The sequence below is a fragment of the Canis lupus genome, chromosome 29, assembly GCF_048164855.1.
Source record: "Canis lupus baileyi chromosome 29, mCanLup2.hap1, whole genome shotgun sequence".
NCBI classification, from domain to species: domain Eukaryota; kingdom Metazoa; phylum Chordata; class Mammalia; order Carnivora; family Canidae; genus Canis; species Canis lupus.
Window position 1 is genome coordinate 628,101 of NC_132866.1, and position 16,214 is coordinate 644,314.

At 69.8% G+C, this 16,214-nt stretch overlaps 2 protein-coding genes across 7 annotated transcripts in view; one reads left to right on the top strand and one right to left on the bottom strand.

Annotated features, from left to right (window-relative positions):
- The first annotated feature begins 11,502 nt into the window (after positions 1–11,502).
- On the top strand, positions 11,503–15,043 carry NKX6-2 (NK6 homeobox 2). Of its 2 annotated transcripts, XM_072804802.1 has the most exons (4): positions 11,503–11,942; positions 12,048–12,220; positions 12,411–12,626; positions 14,757–15,043. In XM_072804802.1, exons 1-4 carry the CDS (start codon positions 11,540–11,542, stop codon positions 14,973–14,975), a joined length of 1,011 nt encoding a protein of 336 aa, XP_072660903.1. In that variant the 5' UTR covers positions 11,503–11,539; the 3' UTR covers positions 14,976–15,043. The 2 variants fall into 2 exon arrangements, with proteins under 2 accessions (XP_072660903.1, XP_072660904.1); XM_072804803.1 differs by lacking the exon at positions 14,757–15,043 and having other exon boundaries at positions 12,411–12,807.
- INPP5A (inositol polyphosphate-5-phosphatase A) overlaps positions 14,726–16,214 on the bottom strand; it is a 161,724-nt gene continuing 160,235 nt past the window's right edge. For all 5 annotated transcript variants that reach the window (XM_072804800.1, XM_072804798.1, XM_072804797.1 and 2 more), the window contains one exon: positions 14,726–16,153. The gene's annotated coding sequence lies outside the window, so the exon portion shown is untranslated. The remainder of the gene's footprint in view (positions 16,154–16,214) is intronic.

Genomic DNA, 16,214 nt, shown 5'->3' on the forward strand with positions numbered 1-16,214 from the left:
TCGCCGGATGAGCGCGTGAGCGAAGGGAGTCCAGCCCCGGGGCCTCGGATGTGCCCGTGAGGCCAGGTCCCCAGAGGCAGCCAGAGCTCCCCGGGAGTCACGGGCGTCTGCTGGAGGCAGAGGTGGCTGAGACGTGCAGCCCTGGTGTCCCAGGCCCACGGGGGGGACGTGCAGCAGCAACACCTCCCCCACGGTCGTGGGCACCACAGTGGACCAGGGCAGCCCCGGGAGAGGCCGCCGACCCAGGGCTGGACAGGCCGCCAGAGCCGAGGTGGCCGTGGGAAGAGCAGAGGCCCCGGTGCCCAGCAAGTGCCCTGCGCAGGCCCCCAGCCACCCTGGCCCATGTGGAGGCTGGGGACGGAGCGGCTAGGACCCCGTGTCCCCAGAATCCCCCGGGCTGGTGGCCGTGGACGAGGAGAGCCGGCTCCAGGTCTCTCTGGGTGGAGCTGAGCCCGTCAGAGTCCACGGGCGGTGGGGGTCCTGGTCCCCAGGGGCGCAGCAGCCAGGACGGGGAGCCCGGCCCGGGGGCCACTGGCACTGCCCCTTCCAGGCCCCAGCACAGATCGCAGCCTTCTGCCTGCCTCACCTGGACACGCGTGGCCTCCGAGCACCAGCTCTGGGGACACCTGGGAGCCGGGGGCAGCCCCCCTTAGGCCAAGGCACCACGGTCACTCTGGGCTGGGAGGCCTGGAGCTAAGCAGCCGGGAGACCTGCTCGCCCGGGTTCCTCCCTCTGGTGCGGTGAGGAGCGTGGACGCGCGTGTCCTGGCCTCGTGTCCTGGACGCGGGTGGCAAGCCCACACTCAGCCCCTGCCCGGGGCCAGACAGGCCGCACGGGGGCCTCCTGGGTGGCGCGGAGGCCCGGCCCCATAGTGAGGCAGAGAGTGTGACACTGGACGGCGGGAGCATCCCATGGACCTGCTGACCCTGCTGCGGGGAAGAGGCGGCCCGGGCCCTGACGTCACCCACGGGGCGGAGACGAGGCAGCCTCTGGGCGGCCGTTGGGCTGCGTCCTCTGACCTCGGCGTGTGCCCAGCTCGCGCCCGGCCCCGCGCCCCAGGCCGCACCCAGAGAAGCGGGGCTCCGGGCTCCGTTGGCGCGCGGTCCGTCCCACCAGCGTGAGCCCTAGACACAGGCCAGTGTCCTTCCCCGGGAGTGGCCGAGCGGGGCCTGGCGTGTGTGCCCGCGGGGTCCTCAAGGACAGGCAGCGAGCCGCCGACCCCTGACGGCCTCCGGGGCGCTACCGGCCGGGTCACACACCGCATGGGTCGCGTCATGGGTCGGGACCGACGCATTCTCAGGATGACGAGAGCACAGGGAGGGGAGAACACGGTGGTGGCGCGGGGGGCATGGGGCCCGGGCGGGCAGGGGTCCGTGCGCAGGTGCACGTGCTCTGGGCACCGGGCGGAACGGAGCTCGGCGGCGGTCGGGCTCCAGGTCCAGGCGCCCCGCTGGGAAGCTGCGCGAGGGCCGCGCCGCCCCGACTGTCTCCGCGACTCCTTGCAAATCTACGGTCAGTTCAACGTAAGAACTTTCAAAACAGCTCATGTCTGACAACATCGAAAAGGTGGTGATTCCCTTCTTTTTGTTTAATTTTTTCCCTTTTGTCAAACATACACATACTTCTTCCAGTTAAAAAAAAAAAAATAAAAGAGCTAACTAATGATCAAGGAATAAATTCAAATCAGAGCAGCCGTGGATATATGAGCTTCCTTCTAGAAAGATGTTGGCACCCACCCAAACAACAAGAATAAAAGCCTCTGGAGATATTTCATCTGTGCAGCCTCACATTTTTTACCTTATGCTGTGTCTACGCGTGTGAGAAATATGAAACGTGAGTGCTCGTCCGCGTATCGGAGGCTTTGAAATAACTTTCTGAGTTATGCCCCAGCAACATGACAAATCACATTATCAATTAGCTCCTGTAACAGAAGTGGCATCCCGTAATATATTCACGCATGAAAAAATTGCATGGGTGGAATTTATGTAACCCTAAAAACTGTAAGGAGAGAAAGGATCACTTGGAATTTATTGGTGATCATAGACGGAAGGTAATTGGAATGGCGGGCCGGCCTCGGAGGGAGGTGGCGGGATCCCCGCGATGCCCGTGCCCGGGGCCCTGGGGCTGCAGGGGGCCAGGCGGCCCTGAGCCCGTCACTCGGGAGCCCGTCCTGTCCTAGGGGAAGGGCAGCCCTGGCCTCGGGGCCCGGAAGGGCCTGACCTCACCCCGCTCCCAGGCCGCGTGTCCAGGCCCAGGCCGGCGGGGCCCCTCCCTTGCAACGACTGGAAGCACCAACGTGCTCCGGCTTGCTTGGCAGTCACCATTTTAAAAGTCACATCTGTTTTAATTTTTTTTAAAGATTTTATTTCATGAGAGACACAGAGAGAGGCAGAGACACAGGCAGAGGGAGAAGCAGGCTCCATGCAGGGAGCCCGACCTGGGACTCGATCTCGGGACCCTGGGGTCACGCCCTACGCCGGAGGCAGGTGCTCAACCGCTGAGCCCCCCAGGCGTCCTTCATCTGTTTTAATTCATATCTTGAAAATTGTGATTTCCATTTTTTTAAAAAGACGTATTTATGTATTTTACAGAGGCGGGGGTGGGTGCAGAGGGAGAGAGAGTCCCCCGCAGAAGTCCCCACCGAGCCTGGGGCCACTGCGGGGCTCGATCTCACAACCCCAAGATAACGACCTGAGCCGAAACCGAGTCCCACGCTCAACCCACCGAGCCACCCAGGCGCCCCGAGACTTCCGCATTTTTACAACAAGGACTGTTTTTTAGACAATATATTTTATTGTAGGAAAGTTGGAGAATTAAAAAAGGAGAAAAATGTACTCAAAAGCCACGCCCTGGGTCAGCGTTTGGGTGGCCCCGTGCCTGCGGCCCTCCCTGCGCGGCGGCCTCTCCCGTGGGGCCACCCAGCGCCCCCCGCGCTCCCGCTGCCACACCTGAATCACAATTCTCGTGGGCAGCATCTCGGGCGCGCGGCGGACGCTGGCCGAGGGGCCTCCGGGCGGGCGGATCAGCGGGGCCGGGGCCTGCGGGCTCGAGCAGGCCAGCGGGGTCGCCCCCCGTGGGACCTGCGGGCGGTTTCCCCAGCTCAGTACGTCACGGTGGGGCCTCAGTCGATCCCCGTGGAAGAGCGTCGCCCACCACCCCGGGGTCCGTGCCCGCATCGCCGCCGCAGGTGCGCCCGGGGAGCGAGTGCGGGTCGGGCGGGCGCCGGGCCCTCCTCCAGGGAGTTCGGCGTCGGCTGCAGTCGGCCTCCCCGGTGGATCCGGATGAAGAAACCAGGCGCCTTCATACAGCTAAAGCGTTCACAGGTGCTTGTGTGTAGATTTCTATTCAGCCCCTCCATCCAGCCCCGGTCTCCAATAGTTTAATTTCTATATTAAATAATTAAAACTCTATTTTCAATTGCTGTGAACAATTGTTTTCCTTAATGATCTTCCCAGAGGAGCCAGTAATTTTATATCTTGTAAAGATGATGAAGTGGCATCATTATCCCATATCTCTGAAATATAACCGAGCGACTTCAGGGAAGGCCATTCGTATTCAATTAACGCTCCCTCGCGTTAGGGCGGACAGTATTACTCCGCGCCGCGCACCCCCGCTGTCCTCTCATTTTATTATGACGATGATGGAGACAGAAACAACCAGTTTAATTATCCCATTTCCAACAGAAATCAATTTCAACACGTCCTCGCCCTTAAGCGGGAGGAAGCCAGCGACGCGGCTCGGGGGCCGGGCAGGCCCACCCGCTCGCGGCCAGAGCGGGGTGCACAGGGCCCGCACCCCACCCCCCCCACAGCCAGCCACCCACACCTGCACCCCGCCCCTGGCACCCTGCACCCCGCCCCCAGCCCCACCCCCGCCCCCCGCTCCCCGGGGTGGCCTCCCAGGTGAAGCAGCCTGTGGGGACCAGCAGGCCCTGGGAGCACCTCTGACCTGCCTCCTGGCGTCCGGGCCCCGGGGACTGCGGGCTCCGCCTCCCTCCCTCGTCCCTCCCGCCGCCACGGACCCGCAGGCCGGGCCTCAGTTTCCCGCCCGGTGCTGCCGAGACCTGCTGCCCACGCACAGGTGGGGGCGGGGGATTTACCGGCGGCGTCAGGGTGATTCAGGGGACGCGCCCTGCCTCGCCACTCAATCACGCCGCGCTCCTGGCCGCGTAATCTAATTGTTTGACATTTTTATCACAATTCATTGAGGCCGGAGGGAGATGACGAGACGGATGCCCCGGCGCTTGGCTGAGGGCCGGGAAGGCGCTGATGGGCCAAATGACAGGGGCGCTGCGAGCTTTTCTTATTATAGATTTTAATTCTTTGTGACAAGAGGCAGGAGATGGTGTCGGCTAATCAGGCCGAGCGGCTGCCCTGGCTGGGGCCCGGGGTGGGGCGCCCCCCGCGCTGGCCCCGTTCTCCGGGCTGGGGACACGGCGGGTGGCTGGGGACGCTCGCACGGCGGCACAGCGTTCACCGGCCCCCCAGCCCCGGCGCGGCCCACGCAGCCACGTGTGCCCGGGACGCTGGGCGACTGGCCCTGAGGGTCCCGCAAGCCCACGTGGGGCCCCCCAGGCCAGGTCCCGTCCAGGGGTGCGGGGGGGCAGGAGGGGCCGCGGATCCCCGACCTGGCCCTGCTCGCTCCGGGCTGCAGGACCAGGCGCCACCGGCTCCTTCCCCGGCCCGGCCTCCCGGGCAGCAGGGGACCAGCAGGGGCTCCGGGCACCCCCACCTGCCCTCCTCCCCGAGCCTGGGGCAGGGGCCTGGGGCTCCGCTGCCAAACCACAGGCTCAGGGGCCGGGGGGCCCTGTTCCCGCTGGAGAGCCCGGGTCCCTCGCTGACCCCGACGTGCCGTGTGGGCGCCCTGGGAACGTGGGCGGAGGGGAGCTCCCGTCTCCGGGGACGGGGCTGTGATCCCCACACCTTGGCGCAGTCTGTGGGGCAGTGAGGGCGGCTCTCAACGTCGCCAGGCGACAGGGACGTGGCCCAGCTGGGGGCCCTGGGTGTGCCAGGCAGGGGCGCGTGTCCAGGCGGTGGGGCCGCTCCCTGGGCTGGTGCCGGGACGCGCCCCACGCTGCCCTCGGGCCGGGGACAGTGGATCCAGGCGAAGGCGTGACCCGAGGGTCTCCTGGCTCCAGCTCGTGGCAGTGACCCCCGTCCGCGGCTCGCTGACCACACGCGGCTGCCCCGTCCGGTGCGCTGACCGTGACCCACCGGCCTCGGCCTCCGAGGGGAGCACAGCGCCCGGCCTGCCCGCCTCCCCCCAGAGGCCCCCCCCGGGCTGGCTCCAGGGGCCCTGCCCCGGCCCTTCTCACCCACGGGCTGACCTGCCGAGCACCCTCCGCGCCGGCCGACCACGGGCGCCGCCCCACGCTGACCCCCGGCCCCACTCACAGGCCTCGTCCCCCTTGGGGCGTCCCCCCTGGAATCGCGAGAATAACGGCGGCCCTCGCAGAGGGTGCCCCCCACCCCCCGTGTCCCCAGGAGCACGGCCCCCCGGCCTCGGTCGGACTCGGAGGGTGTAGAGGGCACCGCACGAGGAGGCCGCTAGGGAGTGAAGGACGCTGGGGGCGGCCGAGCCTCGTGGGGGGGACGCTCCGGGTGCGGGGGGGCGATGCCAGCGCGTGGGGGCTTGTCAGGACGCGGCCAGGACACTCCCCGCGAGCGCACCCACGTCAGGAAGGCGGCTGCGCCTTCTGTCCTCGAGCACCCACTGCCCCAAACCTCGGGGCGGATCCCCGAGGCGCAGACTGAGGCAGGAGACGCGACCCCGGGCAACGCGCCGCCCGAGGAGCCCGTTGCTGCTCTGTGGGTCGTGTTACTCTCCAGGATCGTGAAGGACCTGATCCTCCGCTCGGTCCCCGGGGGCAGATGGGACCGGGGCCCCTTCTCTGCTCCTCGTTCATGGGCTTAAAGATGAAACAATTTGTTTCATGAAATGAGGCGCGCAGTTTCCCAGGTGGCGCCACGTGGGGGCCCCCGGCCCGGCCCCACGGGCGTCCTCCCTCCTGAGCGGGCGCATCACCTGCCGCGAGCCCGTCTCTGTTCCCCGGAAGTCCCCGTTTATCCCGCTCCCATTCCTCGCACCCCACGCAGGAGAGTGACCGGGAGTTCACGGCCACCCGGGATTCGCTTTGCTGCAGCGCCCAGACCGCAAACCCCACAGGTCTGACTCCCGTGTCCGTGTGTCCTGTGCAAACCACACGGCGGGCAGGGACACGCCGGCCCTGCACCCGCACCTCCGGGTCTTTCGGGGAGACGGTCCGGCCCGTCCTTCACGCACCCAGGGGAGGAGGAGGCGGCGCAGGGATGACAAGCAGAAAGAACCTCGGGGGCTGCGGGCAGAGAGGACGTGGGGCCACGGGGGTGGCTGCTGCGATGGCAGGTGACACCACCACCAAGGCCCCTCCGCTGGGCCCGCGGCCCCAGCTGCTCACCCTGGCGACGCCCCGGGCGGTCTCCCTGGCGGGCGGGCTCGGCCCACTGTCATTTCACGGGAGGTCAGGGATGCTGCGTGGAGCCCCGGACGGGCAGCTGTGTCCCTGGCCGCGTCCCCGTCCAGCCCAGGAGGCTGGCGCTCCCGTCCCGCCCCTCGGGGAGGCCCCACCCCAGCACCTCCTCCCCATGTGGCCTCCTGGCACGGGCGCCTGTGTCCCCTGACGGCACCGTCCGCCCTGCACAGCGGGACCCGCCCACCCTTCCCTGCCCTGCGCGCGGCCCTCCCGTCTGGGTTCTGCTGGCCTCACCTGTTCCCAAGGACCGCCGTGGGCAGCACCTGCCCCAGGGCCCGCCAGGCCCGCCGTGGAGGGCAGGTGTGTCACACACAGAGCCTGGCAGGGACCTGCCACCCAGGGGCACCGCGCTCTCCGTGGGGCGAGGAGGCCAAGCCTCCTCTGGTGACGTCTTCATGTCGTGCTCCCTGCCCGGGTCTGGCAGCTGAGAGTCCCCAGACCCCTGCCTGCTCCCCCCGGGATGTCCCGGAGTCTCCCGCAGCAATGGGTGTACCAGGGTGCCCGGCACGGGCTGCAGAGTGGGCCCCAGAGACCCCGAGGGCCCGGGAGGGGCCCCCAACACCAGGCCATTCTCAGACCCAGGCCCACGTGCCCCTCGCTGGGAGAGCGCGACGGGGCCCAGCACTCTGGCCTGAGGCCACCCCCAGACCTTAGGACACGTCACAGACCTTCCTTCCAACTCCCTGGGCTGGACCCTGAGCTCCTGCCCCCCTCCCCGGCCCCGGGCCTCCAGCTGTCTCCAGGCCGGGTTCCGGGAAGCAGCCCCCCAGCCCCCCAGGCGCGTCGGCAGGCCAGCCCTTAGCAAGAGGGCCCCGGCCACCCTGTAACCCACGAGGGGACGATCCGCCTCCCATGACGGGCGACAGGCACCTCGTAAGAGCCCAGGATGGGGTGGACAAGGCAGCCCAGGCCAGAGCCCAGGGGGGCAGGGGCAGCCCCTCCCCGCGGCTGAGGCCTGCTGGCCCCGAGCGGCCCGTGGAAGGTGCCCGGCCCCTGTCCTGGCACAGCCAGACCCTCGCCCGCCACGATGCCCGCGCAGAGGGGGGCTGGGACCCAGCCTGGAGTGCGGCCAAGAGCCCTTCCGGAAGCCTCCGCCAGGCCAGGCCAGTCCCGTCCCATCCTGGGAGCACGGCGACGGCGGCCGTGGAGCGAGGCCCTAACACAAATCTTTTACTCGGTGCTCAATTAGCGCGTTTGGCACGCAGTCAGGACCCCCCAGCAGCCCCCGGGAGAGAGCTCATTACCCGCGATTGCACATCTGGGGCCCGCGCAGCCCCGGGGGAATGAGTCTGAGCCGTGATTTACGGCCACTTCCCTTTGTCCTTTCCTGAAGGAGACACGGTTCTCGGGACCCCAGAGGATGGCTTCCGAGCCGTCCTGTGTGACGATCCCCGAGGACTGGCCTCTGCTGTCCCGTTGTGCGGCCGCCCTCCTGGGGGCCCTCCTGCGACTCTGAGCCAGGCGGCCCTGCAGGGCTCCCCTCCAGGGATGGTCATCCCCCAGGGATGGTCCACGGGGCCCTGGGGGGTGACTCCCAGCACAGACCATCCCTGGGGGCTCGGGTCCGCCTGCCGGGCTGGGCTGGGGCCGCCGCCTTGGATGTGGCTGCAGGGGACGGGTAGCCACAGGTCTCCGCGGAGCCTCTCAGAAGTGGGAGGGACAGCAAGGCGGTGCCAGGGCTCAGGTTCCCACGGGGTCCCCCTGCCCCCGGGGCCCTGGGCTCCGAGCTACCTCTTTGGGGTCTGTCTGTGGCTCAAGTGCTTATGGCCGCATGCCTGGCGGGTTGGTGCCCATGGGGTGTCTTGCAGAGAGCGTGGGTCCCGGGAAGCAGAGAAGGAAGACAGGCACCTGCAGCAGCCACCCCTGCAGCCACCCGAGCGGCAGAGATCAGGAAGCCGAGTGTGGGCAGGGGCAGCTGGCCGAGGGGGTGCCGCCCTCCGGAGAGGCTTTCATGAGGCGGAGGGAGGGAGTGTGAGTGGCCGTGTGTCAGCAGGGGGGACGTGGGCACCCCACAAGCACCCGCGGGCTGTGGACCTGTGTCCCCAGGGCGGAGAACGTGCGGCCAGCTCAAACGTCACAGCCCGGGAGCCCGGGAGCGTGTGGACCCCGCAGCAGGCCCTGACTCCAACGGGGGGCTGCACCTGCGGAGGAGGGAGGTGAAGACGGGGCAGGGCGGGAGCCCGCGGGTCAGCCCAGTACAGAGAGGGGGGAGCTGGGGCGCCGGCAGGGGCGCAGCGGGAGGCCGTGGACCCTGGGCTTCGGGGGAGCTTCAGGCTCTGCCCCGACGGGAGCGCCACCCCTTCCCCGCTGGCCAGGGAGGAGCGGGCCGGGCTTCCCAGCACCCCTGCCTGCGCCCAGCCCCCCCTTCCTGAGCACACCTCCGGGCTCCTCCAACGGGGCTCCCGCCTCCCAGGGCCTGGCCGGCCTCTTCCTGCCGCCCCGCAAGATGCCCTTGGCTCAGGCGCCTGGGGCCCTGGGTGGTGCCTACCTGGGGGAGCACAGAGCCCCTCCCCCGCCCGGACACGGGGCTCCCACCCGCGGCTCTCGCCAGCCCCCGGAGCACCTGGGCACCGAGCGTCCCCGCCGGGCCGGGCAGGGTCGTGGGGACACGCTCAGGACGCGCATCCCGAGGTGCGGCGCGCAGGGCCTTGGCTGTTCCCGGGGCTGCACAGCAGGGCAGGGGGCAGGGGGCAGGGGGCGAAGGGGCGGGGCGGGTGGGCGGAGGGGTGGGGGGAGGAGGCCCCTAGCCTCGTCCCCGCCCCTGCCCCGCCCACCTGAGGGCCTCCAGGACGGCCCTGCTCACTCCCCCGCAGCAGCAGGGGTGCGGTGGGAGGGCGGTGCTCAGGTCCCACCGGGGGCCAGGGGGGCCGTGGAGGGGCGGGGAGCGCAGGGGCCCCTGCGTGTGGCCTCGGGGGTGACGCCACGCGGGCGTGGGCCTTGCCCCAGCCCCGGTCCCCGCCGCGCTCCCCTGCCCGTCGGCCCGGGGCGGCCCCTCCGCGTCCCCGACCTGCTGTGGCTCCGGGGCCCGCGGGCGCAAGATCCCTGGATGGGCCGCGGCGCCTGCTCGGGGAGGGGCGAGGGCTGCACCACGCGGGGCCCCGCGCCCCCCCCCGCCGCCCCGCCCCTGTCCCCCGGGCCGCCCCGCCCGCCCCGCCCCTGCCCCCGTGCCCCGCCCCCCGCCGCCCCCTCCCCCGCGGCACTTGCCGAGGCTCGGGGTTCGGCTCCGCGGCCCAGCGGTCCTTGGCGCCCCCCGCGGCTCCCGGGCGCCGGATGCTCGCAGCTCGGGGCCAAGCGCTCCCGGTCTCCGACGGCGGCGGGTTTGCGCGCAGAAGCCGCCGCCGCCGCCTCCGCCTCCGCCTCCGCAGGACGTTTCCTTCCAGGCCAGGAGGTGGCATCCTCCGACCTCGGCTCCGCCCGCGGGATCCGCCGCTGGGGACCTGCCCCGAGGGGGCGGCGCCTGGGGGCGCTGCAGGGGGCGCGGGGGGCGGGGCTGGGGGCGGGGGGAGCCTGGGGAGAGGGAGGGAGCGGGGGGTGGGATGAGCGGGGGGAGCCCTGGTGGGGGACCCGGGGAGGGGAGGGGAGGGGAGCGAGCGGGGAGGGACCCGGGAGAAGCCGGACGCTCACGCCTCCCCCTCCCCGCGCCCACTGGCTCCCGGGAGACGCGCGGCCCCATCGCGACCCCGGGCGTCCGGGCGGGAGCGGGGGGGGGGGGGGGGGGGCGGGCGACGTCAGAGACCCGGGGGCGCGCGGCGGGGGGCGGGGGCGGCTGGGGCCCCAGGTCCTGCGCAGCCTCCCCCGCGCCCCGCCCGCCCGCCCGGGGAAAGGGGGGCCCCAGGGACGCGCCCCGCCCGCTCCGCTCCGCCCGGGCCCGGGGTCCTGCGGGAGAGCGTCCCCCGCCCGGTCCCGGGGCGCACGGGCGCGCGGTGCAGGGAAGCGGGGCAGGTGAAGCGGGAGCCCCGAGGGCGCGGGGGCGTGGGCGCGGGGGAAGCTGCGCACCCGGAGGGGAGCGGGGAGCCCGACCGCCCCCGCGTCGCGAGGCCTCGTCCGGGCGGGAGTGACCGTGCGGCCGCCGGCCCGGGGCTCCGATCTGCCGCGGGGACCTCGCCGTCAACGCCGCACAACGAAAGCGGCGCCGCGAAGCGCCCCGGCGAGCGCGCCCCGGGTCCCCGCGCGGAGCGAGGCCGGGCAGTCGTCGCGGGCGCCCCGCACCGGGCCGGGGGAGGCCGCGTGGGCGCGAGGGTGTGGCCCCGCCGGCGGGGAGCGGCCCCCGAGGCCCAGCCGAGGCCTTCGCGAGGCGCCCCCGGGAGCGCACAGCCCCGCGCGCAGAGCCCGCCGGCCCGGGTGTGCTGCGTCGCGGGTGGGCCCCGGACCCGGCGGGGGCAGGGCGTGCGCGCGGGGCCGTGGGCCGTCGGGGCGGGGAGCGCGGGGGGCGCTCCCGGGGCCCGGGGCGAGGGGGGCGCACGGCGCGCGCAGGGCGGGTCTCGGGATCTGCATTCCTGCGGGCGATAGACTATGCCGCCGTATTTTTCCGTGGTTCCCCATTAAAAGCTTCGCCTAACTAAAGTCCCATCCGGCGGGATTTATTTCGTCCCGCGGGAGATAAATCAGGGCCCGAATTTACAGCCGGGGAGGCACCTGCCGCGCTAATGGGCCCTTCATGGAGTGCGGGCCGCGGGGGCGGCGGGCGGGCGGCGGGCGCTGGCCAATGGCCGGGCCGCGGGCGTCCGCAGCCAATCAGCGCGCGCGCCGCGCGGGGGCCCCCGCGGTTATCAGCGCGCCCGGCCCGCGCCCCGCCGCTCGGATCGGCCGGAGCCGGAGCCGCCGCCGCCGCCGCCGCCGCCCCTGCCCGCGCCCCGGCCCCCGCCCCGCGCCGCGCCCGAGCCGCCGCCCAGCCTCGCGCCTCCCCGGCCGTCGGCGCCCGCGCCCCGAGCGCCCCGGGCCGCGCGCAAAGTTCCCGGGCGGCGGGCGCGGCGCGGGGCGGCGGCGGCGGGGCCCGGATGCGCTCCCGGGCCGGCGGCGGCGGCGCCCATGGACGCTAACCGCCCGGGCGCGTTCGTGCTGAGCAGCGCCCCGCTGGCCGCGCTGCACAACATGGCCGAGATGAAGAGCGCGCTGTTCCCCTACGCGCAGCTGGGCCCCGCCGGCTTCAAGGCGCCCGCGCTCGGCGGCCTGGGCGCGCAGCTGCCCCTCGGCACCCCGCACGGCATCAGCGACATCCTGGGGCGGCCGGTGGGGGCGGCGGGCGGCGGGCTCCTGGGCGGCCTGCCCCGCCTCAACGGGCTCGCCTCGTCGGCCGGCGTGTACTTCGGGCCCGCGGCCGTGGCGCGCGGCTACCCCAAGCCGCTGGCCGAGCTGCCGGGGCGCCCGCCCATCTTCTGGCCCGGCGTGGTGCAGGGCTCGCCCTGGAGGGACCCGCGGCTGGCCGGCCCGGGTAGGCGCGCGGGGCGCGGGGCGCGGGGGGCGGGGGGCCGGGCGGGGAGCGGCGGGGAGGGGCGGGGAGGGGCGGGCGGCCGCGCTCACCCGCGCGCCCTTGCAGCCCAGGCCGGCGGCGTCCTGGACAAGGACGGCAAGAAGAAGCACTCGCGGCCCACCTTCTCGGGCCAGCAGATCTTCGCGCTGGAGAAGACCTTCGAGCAGACCAAGTACCTGGCGGGCCCCGAGCGCGCGCGCCTCGCCTACTCGCTGGGCATGACGGAGAGCCAGGTCAAGGTGAGCGGCGGCCCGCGTCGGGCGAACCGGGCGGGCGGCGGGTCGGTGCGCGTCCTGCGGGCTCAAGGCCCCGCGCGTCCCGGAGGCTGCGGGGTCCCCGTGCGTCCCGCGGCCCCGCGGCTCCTGCGCGCCCGCCCGCCCGCCCCCGCCCCCGCCCGGCCCTCGGGCCGCTGACCGCCCGGCCCCGCAGGTGTGGTTCCAGAACCGCCGGACCAAGTGGCGCAAGCGGCACGCGGCGGAGATGGCGTCGGCCAAGAAGAAGCAGGACTCGGACGCCGAGAAGCTGAAGGTGGGCGGCTCGGACGCGGAGGACGACGACGAGTACAACCGGCCCCTGGACCCCAACTCGGACGACGAGAAGATCACGCGGCTGCTCAAGAAACACAAACCCGCGAACTTGGCGCTGGTCAGCCCGTGCGGCGGCGCGGGGGACGCCTTGTGACCCGGTGGGGTCGGGTCGGGGTCGGGGCCCGGCGCCCCTCGCCGCCGCCCGGGTGTAGATATATTTTTACAGGATAAGTTATAAGGCGGCCGGCGCGGGCTCGGGCGGAGCCACTTTGTATGATCAATAAATTATTTAACACGTCCCGGGGAGCCGCGGCTCCGAGGCTGCACCGCGTGTGTTTCCTTCGCGGCCCCCGCCCCCCCCCCCAGTCCCGGGCCCCGCGACCCGGACCCCTCGGCCGCCCGGGAGCCGGAGGAGCCGCGACGCCAGCGAGCGCCCAGCGCAGCGGGACGGGGACCGGACGGAGACGCGGCAGGTGGGCAGGTGCGCAGGCGGGCAGGTGCGGCGGCCTCCCGGGCTGCGGGCCGGCTCCGCGGCGGGGGCCTGGCAGGTGAGCAGCGCCGCCGCGTGCTGGGACCCGGGGCGGGCGAGGGGCGAGTCCCAGCTGCGGCTCCGCCCGCGGCCCGCAGCTCCCGGACCCTGCAGCGCCCGCGGCTCAGGCGGCCGCAGCCTCCTCGCTAGAAATGGTCGTTCGACTCATCCGGGCGCCAAAGGCAAACCCGAAGGAACCGCGCGCCCTCCGAGGGTCCGCTCGCACTGCCTCCTCCCCGGTGAGGCCCGGACGGCTCCGCGGGGGACGGGACCCGGGTCGGGGTGCAGGGAGCGCGGTGGGGGCGCAGGGACCGTGGTCGGGGCGCAGGGAGCGCGGTGGGGGCGCAGGGACCGTGGTCGGGGCGCAGGGATCCCGGTCGGGGCGCAGGGAGCGCGGTGGGGGCGCAGGGACCGTGGTCGGGGCGCAGGGATCCCGGTCGGGGCGCAGGGACCTCGGTCGGGGCGCAGGGACCGTGGTCGGGGCGCAGGGATCCCGGTCGGGGCGCAGGGACCTCGGTCGGGGCGCAGGGACCGTGGTCGGGGCGCAGGGATCCCGGTCGGGGCGCAGGGATCCCGGTCGGGGCGCAGGGACCTCGGTCGGGGCGCAGGGACCGCGGTCGGGGCGCAGGGAGCGCGGTGGGGACGCAGGGAGCGCGGTGGGGGCGCAGGGAGTGCGGTCGGGGCGCGGGGCCGCGGTGGGGGCGCAGGGATCCCGGTCGGGGCGCAGGGTCCGCGGTCGGGGCGCAGGGATCCCGGTCGGGGCGCAGGGTCCGCGGTCGGGGCGCAGGGACCTCGGTCGGGGCGCGGGGCCGCGGTCGGGGCGCAGGGACCGCGGTCGGGGCGCAGGGAGCGCGGTGGGGGCGCAGGGATCCCGGTCGGGGCGCAGGGGCCGCGGTCAGGGCGCAGGGACCTCGGTCGGGGCGCAGGGAGCGCGGTGCGGGCGCAGGGATCCCGGTCGGGGCGCAGGGGGCGCGGTCGGGGCGCAGGGAGCGTGGTGGGGGCGCAGGGACTCCAGTCGGGGCGCAGGGAGTGCGGTCGGGGCGCGGGGCCGCGGTCGGGGCGCAGGGAGCTCACCGGCAGGCCCCGCCGCAGGTCCGGCTGGGGGAAGACCTCGGGCCGGCGCTCCACGTGGTCGCATCCTACTGAGAACTGTGGAGCTTACAGAAACTGTAAGGTTTCTCCTGGAAGGCATTTTTGAAAATGTTAGAGAAACGGAAAAGGCTGGTGATTGGTTCTATGCCGCGTGGGTGCACCATCAATTTTAAAAAACAGACGTTTCTTTTGAACCACTGGCCGGTCTTTTTAATGCAGCAACATGGAAACCTGTTTTATGTCTGGGTGAACTGCTTTCCCTGCTCACGTTGAGAGCAAAGGAATTTCCAGTTTTAAAGTCTCGAGGACAGCAGAGAGTTTTTATAATCTCGTTTTTAAATGCTGCGGGGTAATTCGTTAGTTACCGGTACGGTAAAAAAAAACAAAACAAAAAACCCGAAAGATGATTTTCCTGCACTTAACTGAGCGCTTGGTTTGGTGTAGCCGAGTCTGAGGACGACCTCCGGGATCGCCCCTCTCTCCTCTCGGCTCACCCCGGTCTCCAGTTAGCAGCCCACAAAGGAGCGCCCGCCCGCCGCTTAGCATCTCAAAGGCGATGGGGCAGGGAAGGCAGAGAAACAAAGCGGACGCAGGACTGTTTTCACCATGATCAATTTTATTGCTTAGGAACCGGAGCGGTCATTTCTAGAGGCCTCCACGGCGACCCACAGCCGATACCCCGTTCCACAGAAGCGCGTGGGGCCGGACTGCCGCGGGGCACGGGGACAGAGCAGCGGCCACAGCACTGACGCCGAACAGACCCCGATGGCACCGTCAGGAACGGATTCGGCAAGCGGACACCCCAGCACTTCAGTGGTAGTGATTTACCTAAAAACGAGCGTCTAAGGCCTTCGCCCAGTCCAGGAATTCTGTAGTGTTCTGAAGCAGATCAATAAAACATACGTTGTGTTTCATCCACAGGCTCTGCAATGACCTTTTAATGCTGTCCTTCGTGCTAGGGGAGACGTCGCGGCGAGGCTACTACTAGGCTGGCTGCGCTGCGCAGCCCGGGAAACTTACAGTTTTGCTCGTCGTAATAGGGTTATGTACAGCCCATGTTAGAAGCAGGTTCTATCTGAAGCGGACTAGGCTAGTTTTGTTTCTCCCATGATATTATTGTTTATGTAGAGTACTTGGCACCATAGAACAGTAACAAAAGACAGACGAAACGGTTTACAAAATTCTTAAAAGGTACACCCGAGCTAGCTACAAACTTCACATTCAGTTCTTAATATTACACAGAAAAAAAAGGCATAGGAGTAAGAATCTGCAAGTGTAGATGTGCTGTGGTCAGCGTCCCCCGGACGGCCCCGCTGGGGCGCGCGGTCGGACAGGTTCACGTGCCTCAACTGCTAGACTCCGTCTCTACCTGCGGACAGGACCCTCTCAAGCATTCATCCTGGAAAGTATATTTAGCATAAGTTTTGGTAAGATTTATAAATTATTTTTAAAAAGTATATATTTATATATATTTATATATATAAAAATGGAAAAGCAGCTGCAGTGTGATTCAAAAACCATGTAACACGGCAGGGGAGTAAATAACACGGCAGGGCAGCCGCCGGAGGCGGAGACAGGCCCCGGCTCTCCTCCAGCGGCCACACCGCCCACCGCCTCGCCCGGGCGCACCTCCAGCTGGCAGAGGGGACGTGGCCTCGGGGGGCTTCCACGCCGGAGAAGCTCTTCCCACGCTGACAATGATTAAAAATTGAAACTCTGAAGTCTCAGGTACAGACTCCCTCTCCTGTCTATAGAGTTTTGGCAACAGGACGGTGACTTATTACAAAAACCCAATATTTCTACTTAATGTCACACGAACAGACAAGACAGTGAGGTATGTGAGGCTTTTCCGGAACGTCCGGAGGCTGAAGCGAAGTGTGGGGCCGGCCGTCTAGCGGGTGGCGCTCGGGCGGGTTGTCGATGCAGCTGTAGGAGGACGTATCTCAATGGACGGGACGTCACCTGCTCCTCGCGCTACAGGGAGGTCTCGCGAAGGGCCCTCTGGTGTCGCTGCCATCGCTTCCCTGCCGTGGAATTGGTCACTCGTTAAAGGAACAAACACACCAGGAAAAGCTGAGAAAAGGT

Coding starts and splice junctions, on each gene's coding strand:
- NKX6-2 (XM_072804802.1), top strand. CDS start 11,540: ATGGACGCTAACCGCCCGGGCGCGTTCGTGCTGAGCAGCGCCCCGCTG. Junction 11,943..12,047: donor CCCGCGGCTGGCCGGCCCGG/GTAGGCGCGCGG, acceptor GCGCCCTTGCAG/CCCAGGCCGGCGGCGTCCTG. Junction 12,627..14,756: donor AACCCGCGAACTTGGCGCTG/GTCAGCCCGTGC, acceptor TTTATTGCTTAG/GAACCGGAGCGGTCATTTCT.